The sequence below is a fragment of the Gorilla gorilla genome, chromosome 22, assembly GCF_029281585.2.
Source record: "Gorilla gorilla gorilla isolate KB3781 chromosome 22, NHGRI_mGorGor1-v2.1_pri, whole genome shotgun sequence".
NCBI lineage: Eukaryota > Metazoa > Chordata > Mammalia > Primates > Hominidae > Gorilla > Gorilla gorilla.
In genome coordinates, this window is record NC_073246.2 from 8,232,445 (window position 1) to 8,253,179 (window position 20,735).

At 25.3% G+C, this 20,735-nt stretch overlaps 1 protein-coding gene across 1 annotated transcript in view; it reads right to left on the reverse strand.

The window, feature by feature from the left end:
• LOC134756446 (histone-lysine N-methyltransferase 2C-like) overlaps positions 1 to 20,496 on the reverse strand; it is a 441,494-nt gene extending 420,998 nt beyond the window's left edge. Inside the window, 3 exon segments of the mRNA XM_063702528.1 lie at positions 17,861 to 18,579; positions 19,827 to 19,881; positions 20,458 to 20,496. Of these exon segments, the coding sequence (XP_063558598.1) occupies positions 17,861 to 18,579; positions 19,827 to 19,881; positions 20,458 to 20,496 (813 nt within the window).
• Between the last annotated feature and the right edge of the window lie 239 nt (positions 20,497 to 20,735).

The window sequence follows — 20,735 nt, forward strand, 5'->3', positions numbered from 1 at the left end:
GGTTCAAGTGATTGTCCTGCCTCAGCCTCCCAGGTAACTGCGACCTCACCGCACTGGGACTACAGCAGCTGCCACCAAGCCTGGCTAATTTTTTGTATTTTTAGTAGAGACAGGGCTTCACTGCATTGGCCACGATCGTCTTGATATCCTTTCCTTGTGATCCTCTTGCCTTGTCCTCCCTAAGAGCTGGGATAACAGGCCTGAGCCAAGACACATATCTTTTAAATGAAGAAAAATTTCAAAGTTACTCTGCTTGGTACAATAATCAAATATATAATTTCAGGAATAAAACTTAACCATGAAACACATTTATAACTGCAGATGGAATATACAGAGGACAATTTTTTAAATAACATATTTGGAAAGCATGAAATAGTAATTTGAAGAGTTCGCATTTGACAGGCTAGTATGAACATACCTTGAATGCAGCAACACAGGTTCCCCAGAAGGAAAATCAAAATCACCGAAAATGAAACCACAAAGGTTCAATCTGCTCTGACCTTTGAAAAACTCAGCACTGACAGTGGCACTGAGGACCAAGAGCAGGAGATCCCTAACCCCATCACCATGGCGATAAGGCATAAACATTCCAGGGTGAAGGTACAATCCACATTGTGACGTCCAACTGCTGCCAGGCAGACAGCAGTGCTTTTACATGTACAGGAAGGTCACTGAATGCTCAGTGTTTTGTTTCAAAAACTGAATCCCAAGCCCACATAGTACTATGCTGTGCTTCTTGAAATAAGTTATGTGATGGGAAATAGGGCAACCCCAAATATATATATAGATATATATATATGTGTGTGTGTATGTATATATAATTATACAAAACCTATTATATATAACATATATAACATGTATTACATATATATAATTTCCTTTTATATCCTGCATACTTATATTATATATAATATATTATGTATAATATAATATATACTAATATGTAACTATTATATATAATATAATACAGGTAAAAATATATAATTATTATATATATTACAACATATATAATTACATATATAATTATATGATTATATATTATTATATATGTAATATTTTAATATATAATTTATATAATATGCAACATATAATATATCATTCATTACATAATGTCTAATAGCTAATATTTAAAATATCATTTAATATATGATATCTAATATATAATATACTATATAATATAATACATAATATATAATATATATTTTATATAATATGTAATATATTATATATTTTATATAATATGTAATATATTATATATGATATATAATATATTATACACTATATACTATTTATTAATATATTATATGTCATATCATAATATAATATATAAGATTATATATATGACATATATTATATTATATATAATAGGATACATAATGTTATACAATGTATACTAATGTAATGTAATATAATATATTATGATATATTATCTGTAATCTATTATGATATATTATATAATATATAATATAATCATTTATAATAGACTATATAATTATCTATAATATATAACACATATTATATATATCATATATTACATAGTGTATATCATATATTATATATCATATTATATATAATATATATCATATGATATATAATACATATCATATATAATATATCACACATGATATATAATATATATCATATACGATAAATAAAATATATCATATATGATTTATAATGCGAAACATATTATAATGTATGTCATACGTTATACATAACATATGTCAGATATTACAAGATACATATCATATATGTTTTATGTCATATATTATATATAATATATATGTTAAATAATATATATCATATATTGTATAATACATATCGTATATTACATTATATATCATATATTACATATTTATCACATATATTATATGTATCATGTATTAAATATATATCATATGTTATATATATGATATATAGTATAGGGTATATGTTACATACAATATATAATTTACGTACATAATATTTTTATATTATACAATAAATTGTATGTATTATTTAACATATATTATATGTAATATATGTCATATGTTTAATATATATAATCTATATTTAATATATAATATATATAATATGCTATATATAATGTATGTATCATGTATTTAATATATATAATACATAATTAATATATAATATGATATATTATATATAATTTATGTATTTTAAATGTCATAAAATACAATATATATTATATGTCATTAGATAGCATATATTATATGTTATATATTTTGTCATATTATATATTATATATTTTATAATATATAATATGACATATATATATAATATATTCTGTATATTATATATGATATAATATATAATGGAGATAATATATTATATATTATACCTAATAAATATATATAATATATATTATATATATTATATATAATATGACTTAATATATATTAAATATTATATATGTTATTATAGATCACATATATATTATATGACATATATATAATATGATATATAATATATATTATATATATTATATGCATATAATTCTTTTTCAGACAGAGTCTTGTTCTGTTACACAGGCTGGAGTGCAATGGCGCCATCTTGGCTCACTGCAACCTCTCCCTCAAGGGTTCAAGTGATTTTCCTGACTCAGCCTCCAAGTTAGCTGCGACTGCATCACACTGGGACTACGAAAGCTGCCACCATGCCTGGCTAATTTTTTGTATTTTTAGTAGAGACAGGGCTTCACCGTATTGGCCATGATGGTCCTGATCTCCTTTCCTTGTGATCCTCTTGCCCTGTCCTCCCAAATTGCTTGGATAACAGGCCTGAGCCAAGATACATATTTTTTAAATGAAGAAAAATTTCAAAGGTACTCTGCTTGGTACAATAATCAAATATATAAGTTCAGGAATAAAACATAACCATGAAACATGTTTACAACTGCACATGGGAAATAAAGACGACAATTTTTTAAATAGCATATGTGGTAAGCATTAACTAGTAATTTGAAGAGTTCGCATTTGACAGGCTAGTATGAACATACCTTGAATGCAGCAACACAGGTTCCCCAGAAGAAAAATCAAAATGAGGGAAAATGAAACCACAAAGGTCCAATCTGCTCTGACCTTTGAAAAACTCAGCACAGACAGTGGCACTTAGGACCAAGGGCAGGAGATCCCTAACCCCATCACCATGGCGATAGGGGTTAGACATTCCAGGGTGAAGGCACAATCAACATTGTGAGGTCCAACTGCTGCCACGCAGACAGTAGCGCTTTTACGTGTACAGGAAGGTAATTGAAGGCTCAGTGTTTTGTTTCAAAAACTAAATCCCAAGGCCACATATTACTATGCTGTAATTGTTGAAATAAGTTATGAGATGGGAAATAGGGTAAACCCAAATATATATATATAGATGTGTGTGTATATATATGTAATTATATATAACGTAATATATATAACATATATCATATGTATAACATACAGATAAATTCCATTTACCTCCTGCCTCCTTATATTACATATAATACATTAAGTGTAATATAATATATAATATATCATTATATATAATAATATAAGTATAATAATGTACAATTATTATATATAATGCAATATATAATTACATATATAATTACATATGTAATTATTTATAACATAATGACATATAATATGTATAATATATAATATCTAATACATAATATATTACATAACGTATATCTAATATCTAATATATTATATGATATATAATATCGAATACATAATAGGTTATGTAATATATAATATATTATGTAAGCCATAATATATATTATATATTTTATATTATATGTGATATATTATATTCTATTATATATAATATACTATATTTTATATATTATATGTAATATATTGCATATAATATAAAATATGTTATACATTATATATTATATATGAAATAATATATTACATGCATCATATGATATATATTATAACATTACATACATGACATATATTATATTATATATGATGTATATTATAGAATGTATACTAAGAATGTAATATAATATAAAATATATTATCATATATTATATATAATCTATTATGATATACTACATATAATAATAATAAAATCACTTATACTAGAATATTTTATAATTATATATAATATATAACAAATAAAACACATATCACATATGATATAATATATATATCATTTATAATATATCATATATGATTTTTAATATATATCATATATGATATATCATAAATGATATATATCATATATGATATATCATAAATGATATATAATATATATCATATATGATATATCATATATGATATATAATATATACCATACATTACATCTAATATATATCATATATTATAAGATATATATCAGATATTATGTTTTCTATCATATATTATCTATGGTATATATCATATATTATGTAATACATATCATATATTATGTAATTATCATATATTATATTACATATCATCTGTTACATTATTTCTCACATATTATATTGTATGCATCATGTGTTAAATATATATCATATATTATATAATGTATGTCATATATTATATATTATATATGGTATATATTACAAATAATATATAATTTACATATAATATAATATAATATTTATATATAATATAATAAATTACGTACTTTAGCATATATTATATATAATATATATCATATGTTTAATATATATAATCTATATTTAATAAAAAATAACTATAATATATTATATATGATATATATCATATATTTAATATATATAATATTTATTATATAATATATTATACGTATAACATATACATTTTCCATGTCATTCTATATATATTATATGTCATTGCATATTGTATTACATGTTATATATTTTGTCATGTCATATTATATAACATATAATATATACAAAATACTATATAACATATAATATATACAATACATTATATAACATAATATATACAATATACTATATAACATATAATATGTACAATATACTACATAACATATAATATATACAATGTACTATATAACATATAATATATACAATATACTATATAACATATAATATATACAATATACTATATAACATATATACAATATACTATATAACATATAATATATACAATATACTATATAACATATAATATATTCAATATATCATATAACATATAATATATACAATATATTATATAATATATTATATACTATATAATATATACAATATATTATATACTATATAATATATTATATAACATATATATACAATACATTATATATTATATAATATATATATTTTATATAATATATAATATATATAATATTTTGTAAAGTATATAATATATATTTTATACATAATATATATAAAATATATTATATATAATATGACATAATATATATTATATATTATATGTATTACGATATATTATATGTATTACAGATGTAGTATATATGACATATAACATATTAATATATACTATATATGATATATATTATATACATATAATTATTTCTTAGAGTCTTGTTCTGTTGCACAGGCTGGAGTGCAATGGCGCCACCTTGGCTCACTGCAACCTCTCCCTCACGGGTTCAAGTGATTGTCCTGCCTCAGCCTCCCAGGCAACTGCGACTACACCACACTGGGACTATAGCAGCTGCCACCATGCCTGGCTAATTTTTTGTATATTTAGTAGAGACAGGGCTTCACTGCTTTGGCCATGATGGTCTTGATCTCCTTTCTTGTGATCCTCCCGCCTTATCCTCCCAAAGGGCTGGGATAAGAGGCCTGAGCCAAGATACATATTTTTTAAATGAAGAAAAATTTCAAAAGTACTCTGCTTGGTACAATAATCAAAGATATAAATTGAGGAATAAAACATAAACCTGAAACATATTTATAACTGCAGATGGAAAATGCAGAGGACAATTTTTTAAAAAACATATTTGGAAAGCATTAACTAGTAATTTGAAGAGTTCGCATTTGACAGGCTAGTATGAACATACCTTGAATGCAGCAACACAGGTTCCCCAGAAGGAAAATCAAAATCAGGGAAAATGAAACCACAAAGGTTCAATCTGCTCTGACCTTTGAAAAACTCAGCACAGACAGTCACACTTAGGACCAAGGGCAGGAGATCCCTAACCCCATCACCATGTCGATAAGGCACAAACATTCCAGGGTGAAGGTACAATCCATATTGTGATGTCCAACTGCTGCCAGGCAGACAGCAGTGCTTTTACATGTACAGGAAGGTCATGGAAGGCTCAGTGTTTTGTTTCAAAAACTGAATCCCAAGCCCGCATATTACTATGCTGTGCTTGTTGAAATAAGTTATGAGATGGGAAATAGGGCAACCCCATATATATATAAATATATATATGTGAGCGTGTATATATATATAATTATATATAACGTAATATACATAACATATATCATACACATAACATATATATAACATATATATTATATAGTATATAATATATTATATATGTTATATAAAACATATAATATACAATATGTCATAATATATAAAATATATGTAATATATACGATGTCATATTTTATATAATATATATTATATGTATTATTTATATTATATATAATATATAATATATAATATGACATCGTATATATTACATATTATATATTATTTATATAATATATAAAATATATAATATATATTTTATATTATATAGTATATGAAATCTATACTATTATAAATATTATATAACATATATTATGTATCATATAATGAACTATAATATATATTATATTTTATGACATGTATATAATATATAATATATAAAATATTAAATATATAAAATATATATTACATATTAAGTATATACTGTATAAAATATATAATATATATTATGTGTAATATATGTTAAATAAAATAATGTATTATATAATATATAAATTATATACTATATGATATGTAAATAATATGTTATAGGGAATATATACCATATACATTAAATATATGGCATATATTATGTAATATATGATATATATAATGCAATGTATGATGTATATTATATGATTTATGGTACATAATATGATATATGATATATATTATGTAATACGCTATATACTACATAATATGATATATAATGTATATCATGCTACATATTATATAATGTATAATATATAGTATATATAACATATGATATATATCATTGATAATATATGAGAAATAACATCTGATATATAACATATATGATATATATTATATATAATGTAAGATATATATGATATGATACATATATAATATAATATATATGATATATATTAAATATAATATATGATATATATTATATATGTTAGATATTATTTATAATTATATAATAATCTATTATATATGATCATACTGTATATTATATATCCTAATATATACTATATATTATATCATAATATATTATATATGTCATAATATATTATATATTGTATATTATTACTCTACGTAATGTAAGATATTATATATTTAATCTAATATATCATAAACATAATATAATATATTATATTATGATATAATATATAATATGTTATTTAATATATAATATCTTATACACATTATATAATTTATATCTAATATATATTATGTATATTACATATTATATGTAATATACAATACATTATATATTATATATGAAATATTACATGTCATATAATGTTAAACATATGTTATATATTATATAATATATTACGAATTATATATTATGTATTATAGATATTTATTCTATTACATGTAATTATGTAATTTTATACTTATATATAATTATATATTATGTTATATATAATAATTATGCATTATTATATGTATTATATTGTATATAATAATAATATATCATTATATTTTATAATATACATAATATATATAAGGATGCAGGACATAAAAGGAAATTATATATATGTTATACATATTATATATGATATGTATATTACATTGTATATAATTATATATATATATACACCCGTATATATTTACATATATTTGTGGGTGCCCTATTTCCCATCTCATAACTTATTTTAAGAAGTACTGCATAGTAATGTTTGGACTTGGGATTCAGTTTTTGAAACAAAACACTGAGCCTTCAATGACCTTTCTGTACATGTAAAAGCACTCCTGACTGCATGGCTGCAGTTGGACCGCACAATGTGTATTGTGCCTTCACCCTGGAATTTTTATGCCCTATTGCCATGGTGATGGGATTAGGAATCTGTTGCCCTTGGTCCTAAGTGTCTCTGTCTGTGCTGAGTTTTTCAAAGCTCAGAGCAGATTGAACCTTTGTGGTTTCATTTTCCCTGATTTTGATTTTCCTTCTGGGGAGCCTGTGTTGCTGCATTCAAGGTATGTTCATACTGGCCTGTGAAATGCAAACTCATCAAATTACTAGGTAGTGCTTTCCAAATATGTTATTTAAAACATTACACTCTGTATTTTCAATGTGCAGTTATCAATATGTTTCATGGTTATGTTTTATTCCTCAATTAATACATTTGATTATTGTACCAAGTAGAGTACCTTTGACATTTTTCTTCATTTAAAAAATATGTATCTTTTCTCAGGCCTCTAATCCCAGCACTTTGGGAGGCCAAGGCAAGAGGATCACAAGGTGAGGACATCAAGACCATCCTGGCAAATACAGTGAAATCCTGTCTCTACTAAAACTAAAAAAAATTAGCCAGGCATGGTGGCAGCTGGTGTAGTCCCAGTGTGGTGCAGTCCCACCTACTTGGGGGGCTGAGGCAGGACAATTGCTTGAACCCGTTGGGCAGAGTTTGCAGTGAGCCAAGATGGCACCATTGTACCCCAGTCTGTGCAACACTACAAGACTCTGTCTAAAAACAATTATATATATATAATATAAATTATATATGCGTATTATATATAATATATATATAATATGTAATATATATTATCTAATAATATATACAATATATATAATATATTACATCATATTATATATAATATATATTATATGTATTATATATAGCATATATTATATAATATATAATTTATATATGACACAATATATATTACGATATATATTAAAATTATATATAATATATATAATAAATATATTATATATATTATATAATATATGAGATGCATACTATATAATGAACTATAATATATATCTTACTTTATGACATGTATATAAGTTATATTATATATTAGATATTATATACATATATTATATATTTTATGTATATTATATATATTATATATTATATATTATGTATATATTAATTATATATTATATATATTATATATTATATATTAAATACATCATATATAAAATATATAATATATATTATATATATCATATTTTAAAACATACATTATACAATATTTAAATTATATATTATATATGTAAATAATGCATTATAGGTAATATATACCATATATAATAAATATACGATATATAATATAACAGATGATATATATGATATATGATGTATATTATATGATATATGGAATATAATATGATGTATGATATATATTTTATACTATAAGATTTATATTATATAATATGATATACATTATATAACATATGCTATATATTATACAATGTATGATATATATTATATATAACATATGATATATATTATGGATATAATATATGATTCGTATAATATATGATACATATTATATATATGATATATCTTCTATACGTTATCAATTATACATAATTATATAATATTCTGTTATGTATGATTATATTATATATATAATATAGATATATAGATATATAGATATATATAAATATATCTTAATGTATAATAAATATGTCGTTATATAGTATAAATAATGTATCATAATGTTTTATGTATTATATTATGTTATTACTAAACATAATATAATATATAACCTAATATATGTCATATATATTATATATATTATATTATGATATATGTTATATGTTATATAGTATATGATATATATTATATACTATATAATATATAATATATTATATTTTATGTATAATATATTACGTGTTATATGTAATATATAATACATTATATATTATATTTATTATATATTATATATTATATATTATACATATGATATTTTATATTATATAATATATTATATCATATATTATACATGCTATATATTATATATTATGTGATATATAATTATATATAATTATATAATAATATATACAGTCATTTAATTATATAAATAATTATATATTATGTTATATATAATAATTTTACATTATATGTATTATAGTGTATATCATAATTACACATTATTATACATTATATTATAGATAATATATTATATAGAATGTAAGGATTCAGGATGTAAAAGGAAATTATATATGTTATACCTATTATACATGTTATATGTATTACATTATATATTATTATATATATATATATACACAGATATGTATATATGTATGTATATTTGTGGGTGCCCTATTTCCCATCTCACAACTTATTTTAAGAAGTACAGCATAGTAATGTGTGGGCTTAGGATTCAGTTTTTGAAACAAAACACTGAGCCTTCAATGACCTTCCTGTACATGTAAAAGCACTACTGCCTGCCTGGCAGCAGTTGGACCTCACAATCTGGATTGTGCCTTCACCCTGGAATATTTATGCCCTATCGCCATGGTGGTGGGATTAGGGATCTCCTGCCCTTGGTCCTAAGTGCCACTGTCTCTGCTGAGTTTTTCAAAGGTCAGAGCAGATTGAACCTTTGTGGTTTCATTTTCCCTGATTTTGATTTTTCTGATGGGAAACCTGTGTTGCTGCCTTCAAGGTATGTTCATAGTGGCCTCTCAAATACAAACTCTTCAAATTACTAGTTAGTGCTTTCGAAATATTTTATTTAAAAATTATCCTCTGTATTTTCCATATGCAGTTATTCATATGTTTCCTGGTTATGTTTTATTCCTCAATTTATATATTTGATTATTGTACCAAGGAGAGTACCTTTGAAATTTTACTTCATTTAAAAATATGTATCTTGGCTCAGGCCTCTAATCCCACCACTTTGGGAGGCCAAGGCAAGAGGATCACAAGGTGAGGAGATAAAGACTATACTGGCCAATACAATGAAATCCCGTCTCTACGAAAAATAAAAAAAATTAGCAGGAATGGCGGCAGCTGGTGTAGTCCCAGCTATCTGGGAGGCTGAGGCAGGACAATCGCTTGAATCCGTCAGGCAGAGTTTGCTGTGAGCCAAGATGGCACCATTGCACCCCAGCCTGTGCAACAGATCAAGACTCTTTCTAAAAACAATTCTATATATATAATATATATTATATATGGATTATATATTATATAATATATTATATATGGATTATATATTATATAATATATTTTATGTAATATATAATATATATGATATATATGTCATAATATATAAATTATATATAATATATATCATGTCATATATTATATATCATATTATATATTACATTCAATATATAATATATCATATATAATATGACATAATATATATTTCATTTTATATATTTATATATTATATAATATATAATACTTGTATTATATATATTATATAATATATAATATTATGTATATTATATAATGAACTATAATACTTATATTTTATGACTTCTATATAATATATATTATAAATATTATATATATTATATGTTAAATACATAATATGTAAAACATATATTTAAATTATATATATGTTAAATAAAATATATCTTATATAACATATTAATTATATATTGTATGATATGTAAATATGTTGTAGATAATATATCATATATAATTATAATATATGACATATATAATATATGATATATATAATATAATGTATGATGTATGTTATATGATATATGGTATGTAATGATATATGATATATAATATATAATATATGCTATATATTATATAACATATTATAAATATTATATAATTTATGCTATGTATTATATAATGTATATTATATATAACATGCTATATATTGTTAATATATGACATATAGCAAATAATATATGATATATAAAATTATATATGATATATATTATATATAATGTATGATATATATAATATATGATACACATTATATATAAGAATATATGTGATATATATTGTATAAGATATATGATATATATTATATACGTTATATATTATATAAAATTATATAACATTCTATTATATGTGATTATATTATATATTATAAATATATCTTAATATACAATATGTATTATATCATATATACAATATATCAGTATATTATGTATTATATTATATTATTACTATACATAATGTAATATATTATATAATATTTAATGTAATATGACACATATATATTATAATATATATTATGATATAGTATATATGTTACATAGTATATATTATCTAATATATAATATGTAATTTATAATATCCAATGTAATATATATTATGTATAATATATTACATGTATGTTATTTATAATACATTATTTATTATATATTAAATATTTTATATTATATAATGTGATATACATATATTTTTATTATATAATATCTTATATATTTGATATTATATATTATATATTGTTTTATATATATTATATATTCTTATAATATATATAATTATATATAATTATTTAATTATATATAATTATATAGTGTTATATATAATAATTATATATTATTATATGTATTATATTTTATATAATAATATATCATGACATTTTATATTATACATATTATATATAATATAAGGATGCAGGATGTAAAAGGAAATTATATAAATTTTAAACATATTATATATGTTATATATATTACATTATATATAATTATGTATATATATACAAACATATATATATATATATATTTCGGGTGACCTGTTTCCATCTCATAACTTATTTTAAGAAGTACAGCATAGTAATGTGTGGGCTTGGGATTCAGTTTTTGAAACAAAACACTGAGCCTTCAATGACCTTCCTGTACATGTGAAAGCACTCCTTTCTGCCTGGCAGTAGTTGGACCTCACAATGTGGATTCTGCCTTCATCCTGGAATGTTTATACCCTCTAGCCATGATGATGGGATTAGGGATCTCCTGCCCTTGGTCCTAAGTGCCACTGTCTGTGCTGAGTTTTTCAAAGCTCAGAGCAGATTGAACCTTTGTGGTTTCATTTTCCCTGATTTTGATTTTTCTCATGTGGAACCTGTGTTGCTGCATTCAAGGTATGTTCATACTGGCCTGTCAAATGCAAACTCTTCAAATTACTAGTTAGTGCTTTCCCAATATGTTATTTAAAACATTATCCTCTGTATTTTCCATATGCAGTTATCAATATGTTTCATGGTTATGTTTTTTTCCTCAATTTATATATTTGATTACTGTACCAAGGTGAGTACCTTTGAAATTTTTCTTCATTTAAAAAATATGTATCTTGGCTAAGGCCTCTAATCCCAACACTTTGGGAGGCCAAGGAAAGAGGATCACAAGGTGAGGAGATCAAGACCATCTTGGCCAATACAGTGAAATCCTGTCTCTACTAAAACTAAAAAAAATTAGCCAGGCGTGGTGGCAGCTGGTGTAGTCCCAGTGTGGTGTAGTCCCAGCTACCTGGGAGGCTGAGGCAGGACAATCAGTTGAACCCGTGAAGCAGAGGGTGCAGTGAGCCTAGATGGAGCCATTGCACCCCAGCCTGTGCAACAGAACAAGACTCTTTCTAAAAACAATTATATATATATAATATATATTATATATATGTGTAATATATAATATATATTATATATAATGTGTCATAATATATGTAATATATATTATATATATTATGTTATATTTTATATAATATATATTATATTTATTATATATTATGTTATATTATATATAATATATATTATATATATTATATATTATGTTATTTTATATATGATATATATTATATTTATTATATATATTACATATAATATATAATATATATTACATTTATTATATATATTACATATAATAAATATATATTATATTTATTATATATATTACATATAATATATAATATAAATATAATATGACATAATCTATATTACATATAATATATATTATTTATATTATATAATGAATTATAGTATATATTATATTTTATGGCATGTATATAATATATATATTATATATTATATATTAAATATATAGTACATATAATATATATTGTATATAATATATGTTAAATAAAATATATATTATATAATATATAAATTATATATTATATGATATGTAAATAATATATTACAGATAATATGTACCATATATAATAAATATATGAAATATTTTATATAATGTATGATATATGTAATATAATATATGATATATATTATATGATATATGGTATATAATATGACATATGATATATATTATATATTATTCGCTATATATTATATAATATATGCTATATATTATGCAATATATGATATATATTATATAATATATGCTATATATTATACAATATATGTTATATATTATATATAACATATGATATATATTTTTTTAATATATGATATATCCCAGCACTGTGGGAGACTCGAGATGGGAGGATCGCTTGAGGCCAGGATTTTGTGACCAGCCTGGTCTACACAGCAAGACCCCCATCTCTATAAAAAAATAAAAAATATTTTTAAATGCTGAAAAATGAAATACTAAATTATTTATGAATATATAACTTCAATAAAAGATGAGAAAATGCACCTAGGTCATTAGGACAATTTGTATGAAACAATATCCAAATTGCTGTCTGTTACTTCTCCTACCTTATCATGTCTAATTTTTTCTCATCTTTGTGAATTCCTGCATCTACAGTAGGCAAAATAACTAAAATCAAAAGGAATCTTATTCTATTCACAGCCATCAGAAAAATGTGTTACTATTGCTGTAGTCAGTTAGGTTCTAAATCATACATTTGAGATATATTTGAAACTCGTCATAAAGAAAATAAGCATCATATTTCTCTCTAAATAGCACCTGAAATATTCCATATGAAAGGAAAAATACAAAAAACTAAACTTTTAATTACTAACCTCCCTAAAGAAAAAGAATTCTATGCGATTAGATATTTGATAATGGATGTCCAATACCTGAGATTTAAATCCCATTTTCTGTGTCCTAACATCTCACCTTCAGAAAATCTCCAATATTGGGTTATTTTGATTATATATTTAAAACTGAATATACTTGAAGATGTGAATGATTTGTTGCTGCAACAAATGGTTTAGCAATTATCTGCATTAAAATATGTTCCATGAAGAACAGAAAAAGAATATTTCTACTTCAGTCCTTAAAAATTGTGAAAGCACAGCCACAGGCTTAGTTTGTCAGTCGTGAATTCTTTTGGTATTTTAATTTCACCAATAATTCTGGAACTGCTCTTTTTGTATTTCTCAAAATGCTTTGTCTTGCATCGTGCAATAAGGCAGCCACCATCGTATGTGACCACTGAGCACTTCTAATGCAGCTAGCCAGAACTGATGTTTTAAGTATAAAGCATCTTGTTCATTTTTATACTAAATCCTGAAATATTGTTTTGAATATACCAGGTTAAATAAAATAGATTGAAATTTATTTCACCTGTTTTTTTTTAAGTGTAACTATTGGAAAATTTAAAATTACACATATGGTCTGCATCATATTTCTATTAGACAGCACTGGCTCACCGTTCTACTGGTTGGCTAGCTTGTACCTCCAGATAACATCTGATAATCCAATCACTAGCTATCACAAACTAGATCTTTCAGATGTTTCCTATTAAAATGTTCGTTTAATTTTGAAATGAATTCCTAGAAAAGCTCATATAATACTGTTATAGAAAATCATTAAAATCAACTTAATAATTTGCCCAACATGAAACAGAACTTAAGGTAAATCTACATTTGTTTGGTTAGTATTTATTGTACTGGTAAAGACCAAAGAATTGGTAATGTTCAACAAAATATGAAAATGCCAGTGACGTTAAGAAAAAATAGCTGGAAACCAAAGAATCTTGCTTACGTCACAATCACAGCCAGGAAAATGCAGCTTATTTTACAGCCAGTCCCCAATGTGAAGAATACGTAGAAGCAACAGTAAATAAAAAAAGAAGTATAATACAGAAATGCCTAATATCAAAGAAATTCATGTAACAGAATACTGAACTTCAGTATTTCTAATACATGTATATACACATTCCTGCTAACTGTAGAATATTTCCTGCAAGTTATGGTCCCAGTGCCTCACCAATGGAAGATCTATCTTGTACTATTCAATTCATACTCTCCCTAATAACAGCACTATACTAGCAGGTTCATCATCAAGTGAAGGCTGTTTGCTAGATAACCAAAACCAAGATTGGAAAACTGAAAAGCTGGAGGGAGGGAAAACACAGCCTACAAAATGCTTACAAGATTAGCAGCAAATGATGAAGTAGTAACAAGAGGGGCAGAAAAATAGAAAGATTATCATCGGATTTGGGAATTCAAAGAGAGCTCAGCAAAATACTAGGACATGGCTCATATAAGATGGAATAAGCCTGGAAATATACCCCCCTCCCCAACATTTCAGAACATAAAATCTACAGAAAGAGAGTCCTTATGTATTGAACCTGGTTTCTCCATTGAAACAAAAGTCTTTAAGGAAGGAGAGATACATAAAATTTAACAGGAATACATATGAAGCAGTATCTTTAAAGAATGTAAACATATCAACCAAAAGTAAATTTGAGATTCAAATTTCCATTGCTAAAGTCTTTTCAGAGTCAGAACGACATAATTATTATATAACTATTCAAAACAAAACTAAAAACTTACTGGAAAGGAGAACAACTGGTTTGAGAAGAAAAACTTTTCATGGTAGAGCAGAAATAACTGTCAAGGAAAATACTTAGAAAAAGGCATATATAAAGAGTGGCCTAGTTTTACTGCACACGTCTTTGCCATGCAGAAACAGCTAAATCCCATCTGACAACTACTTTCCCTTTCGTGTACCTTGCCTTTAGAGAATAAAATATATCTGGGTTTGATATAGAGGAGACTAATTTTCACATTAAAAAATGATTTTCTTAAAAGCCTGGCCTTACAGTTTAAAAATTATACGATTAAAATCAAGATATTATTCCTATAAAAAGCCAAACTTTAATCCATTTAAATCATGAAACTTAAAACTCCAAATTACTATTGTGAATTAACACTTCTCCACTATTTATCTTGCAATTTTAAAAACACTTCAGAAAGTAGCAAATTTGTAAAACAATAAATAATTCGTACCTATAGTATCCTCATTTTGCCATGCAGTTTTATTTAAATCTCACTTAAAAAGAAATGGAACTCATTCTTAAAGGGTAGAATGTACATGATGTAAAGCAGACACAGGAAGATTTATCTTTACTTACTGAAAATCAATAGTACAATTCTAAGATTTTTTCCATGAAACTATTGAAATAAGTCCTACTTGAAAAAAGAAATCCCACAGAGTTAGCAATTAATAAAAACACCAAAATGAGAAATTCCCCAGCATGGAAAATTCCTGTCATAAATGTTGATGTTTATCCAGTTAAAAATATATACAACGAATAATATCAATAAATAAATGTATTAGAAGGAAATAATAGATGTTAGTTACATATACCCAAAACTATACGTATTTTAGGCTCTATATTTACTGAGGCACAGAACTAAAAGAATTTTTAAAGTTCTTTCTATTAGAAACTATTATCAATAGGTTGCATCTTTATGGCCCAACTGAGTTGAAATTCCAAATAAGATCCCTTCAAATTTAATAAATGGCATTCTTCATTAACAGCATTTAAAAAATAATGGCTGAAACACATAATCAACATTACACTGAAGTTCTATCTGAAGACAGAAAAAGTTGCCATCCACACCAAAACTACACATATACCTTCTGATTTTATAGAATTGTTCCAATGTCTTTTCTGTCAATATCATTAAAATCACCCTACCTGTTTGGACCGAGGTCTACCAGGAGAAAATTTTCTCTTAGTAATAGCTGGTTTACCCATGCCAATTTTTGGAGTGACTGAGATGTAAGTTGTTGGCATGATGTTTCCAGCAGAGGAACTAAGAGCTGAAGGGTAATTATGCAGCATGTCGTGTGAAGGCAAGTCTGAAGAAGGTGTTGGGGAGGAAGACACATCTGCCTTGCTTATGTCTGCTGATGATGAAAATGATGACTCTGTCTCAGATGATAACTTTATAGATTTGCCTCCTTGGTATGAAACATCTTTCAAACAACCCTCAATTTTAGGAGTCATTTCAGAGTCCATCAATCCAGTAGAAAGCTCAGAATTTTCTTTATGTTCCTTTTCTCCTTGTAGCCTTTCTATAACCAACTGTTCCTCAGGACATAATGAAGTGCTTTCCTCATGTGGGGACACTAAGGTTTCTAGTGGAAGAGTGACAGATTCAATGACTAATTTTGGGGGCCTTGATTCTTCTTTGGATACCACTGTTTTAGGTTCCTCTAACAACTGCAGTTGCTCTTGCTGCACAGTGATCTGGTGTGTAACGACTTCAATGTTTTCTGTCATTTCCATTTTATCTTCAATTTGATCTTCACCACAAATATGCTTCACTTCAGAAGACATTTTCATTTCTTCACTATCAACCTCATTAGAAATCTGTTTTTCCAATTCGGTATTCACTGTATGTTGGGATGATACTACAAAATTCAGAACATTTGTTATGGTAAGGTACAAACAAATTTTAAATTTTATAACTGTAGATATATAAAACATTTGGCTACACTAGAACTTAAATCAGAAGGTATTCATCAAAGCAGACAATTATTAAGTGAATGAAAGCCAAAGTATACAAGGATTTATGGATTAGAATTAGCCACACACCAGAAAACCTAATGAAAACATGTTTTATAACTTAAGTACTTCCAAATGGATTGAAAATTACACAGGAAAAGTTCTCATACTCATTTTTTAGTTAAGAAAATGAGGATCAATCATGTTATGTGAGGTACCTAAGTTAAAAAGTAAAGACTGATCTAGAATGTGTAGGCATTTTCTAATAGTAGATACCCAGATGTAACAAAGTTACTATAGACTCAAAAGCACAGACAGAAAAGATTTGCTAACCACCAATATTTATTTTGCTTAACCATACCTGCCAACCTAGCCAAAATATTCTTTGGATATAATCCTTGCTCTTCATCATTGTCTATAAATTAAAAGACTAATCTCAGAAAATCTATAAACTTAGATATCAGAAACATAGTCACTGGTAAATTTTAAATCAGGATACCAGTATGTTAAACCTTTAACTCAATCTCATCAAGGTAATTTTTAAATTATAGTAAAAAGACACTGCTAGCCTCATTTACCAATCAGTGACTAAAATTTATCTATTTATCTATGTTCTTTTTTTTTTTTTTGAAACAGGATCTCAATCTCACTCTATGACCCAAGCTGGAGTGCAGTAGCACAAACATGGCTCACTGCAGCCTCAACCTCCTGGGCTCAAGTGGTCCTCCCACCTCAGCCTCCCAAACTGCTGGGACTGCAGGCATGTGTCACCATGCCCAGATTTTTTTTTATTTTTGTAGAGACAGGGTCTCACTATATTGCCCAGGCCTATACATGTTCTGATACCAAACTGAAATCTCATCTTCTTTCCCACTTTATTGAAAGACTACAGGTAAGGATAAAAGAAAACTACCAAATAACAGATCTGATAGTACAAAATATTTTTAATCATGACCTACCCCCTCCAAAAAAAAAAAACTTTCAAGAGAAACTAACCTACTTTAGATCCATTGTCAATTCTTTTCCAGAATCTCTTAACTAAAAGATTTAGTTACTGTAATGTATACACATACAGCAATTGCAAAAATGTCTTTGGGATAAATACATTATCTTATAACTCAAACAAATTAGACAATATGAACATACTGCTTACCAGCAATGAGAAGACTATCTGTGTCCTCTATACCCTCAGTGTAGGGAAAGGCTTTCTGAATATGACTCAAAAATCCAGAAGCAAAAGAAGATTAATAAATCTAACTCCATAAAAAAGAAACTTTTGCATGGCAAAAAAAAATAATAAAAACAAAGTCAAAAGACACATAATACAGCCTGGATAACATGGTGAGACCCTGTCTCTACAAAAGTAAAAAATTAGCTGGGCTTCGTGGTACATATAACTCCTAGCTAACTCGGGAGGCTGAGGCAGGAATATTGCTTGAGCCCAGGTCAAGGCTACAGTGAACTATGACCATACCACTGTACTATGGCCGGGGTGACAGGGTGAGACACTGTCTCACACAAATAAGCAAAAAAAAAAAAACAAGAACAAATAAGCTAGCAGAAAGTATCTGCATCATGTAACACATATAAAGGCTTCCATCCCTCACTTATAAAGAACTCTTAAATTTAGGGAAAAATGCCAAAATCTTCAATAACAGGCAAAACACATGAACAGACAATTCATGAGAAGAAATAAAAGCTGACCCTTAAACACATGAAAAAATGATCAACTTCACTCTTAGGATAAACAAAAATTAAAACTACATTGATACACTACTTTTCACCCAGAAGACAGACAAACATTCAAAAGCTGAACAAGTCATCCTGTTAGCAAAGACGTAGGAAAAGTTCTCTCACACATCTCTGGTGGCAATGCAAAGTACCATAAGCCCCAAAAAAGGGAATTTGACGGTATCTCACAAAGCTACATATGTGTACACTCCTGAGGCAATAATCCTAGGAATTTACCCTACAGATTTGTCCCTGAGAATTCAAAAACACACATGCACAAAGCCAGGGAGTGTAAAATCATTTATAATGCAAAATATCATAAACTACTGAA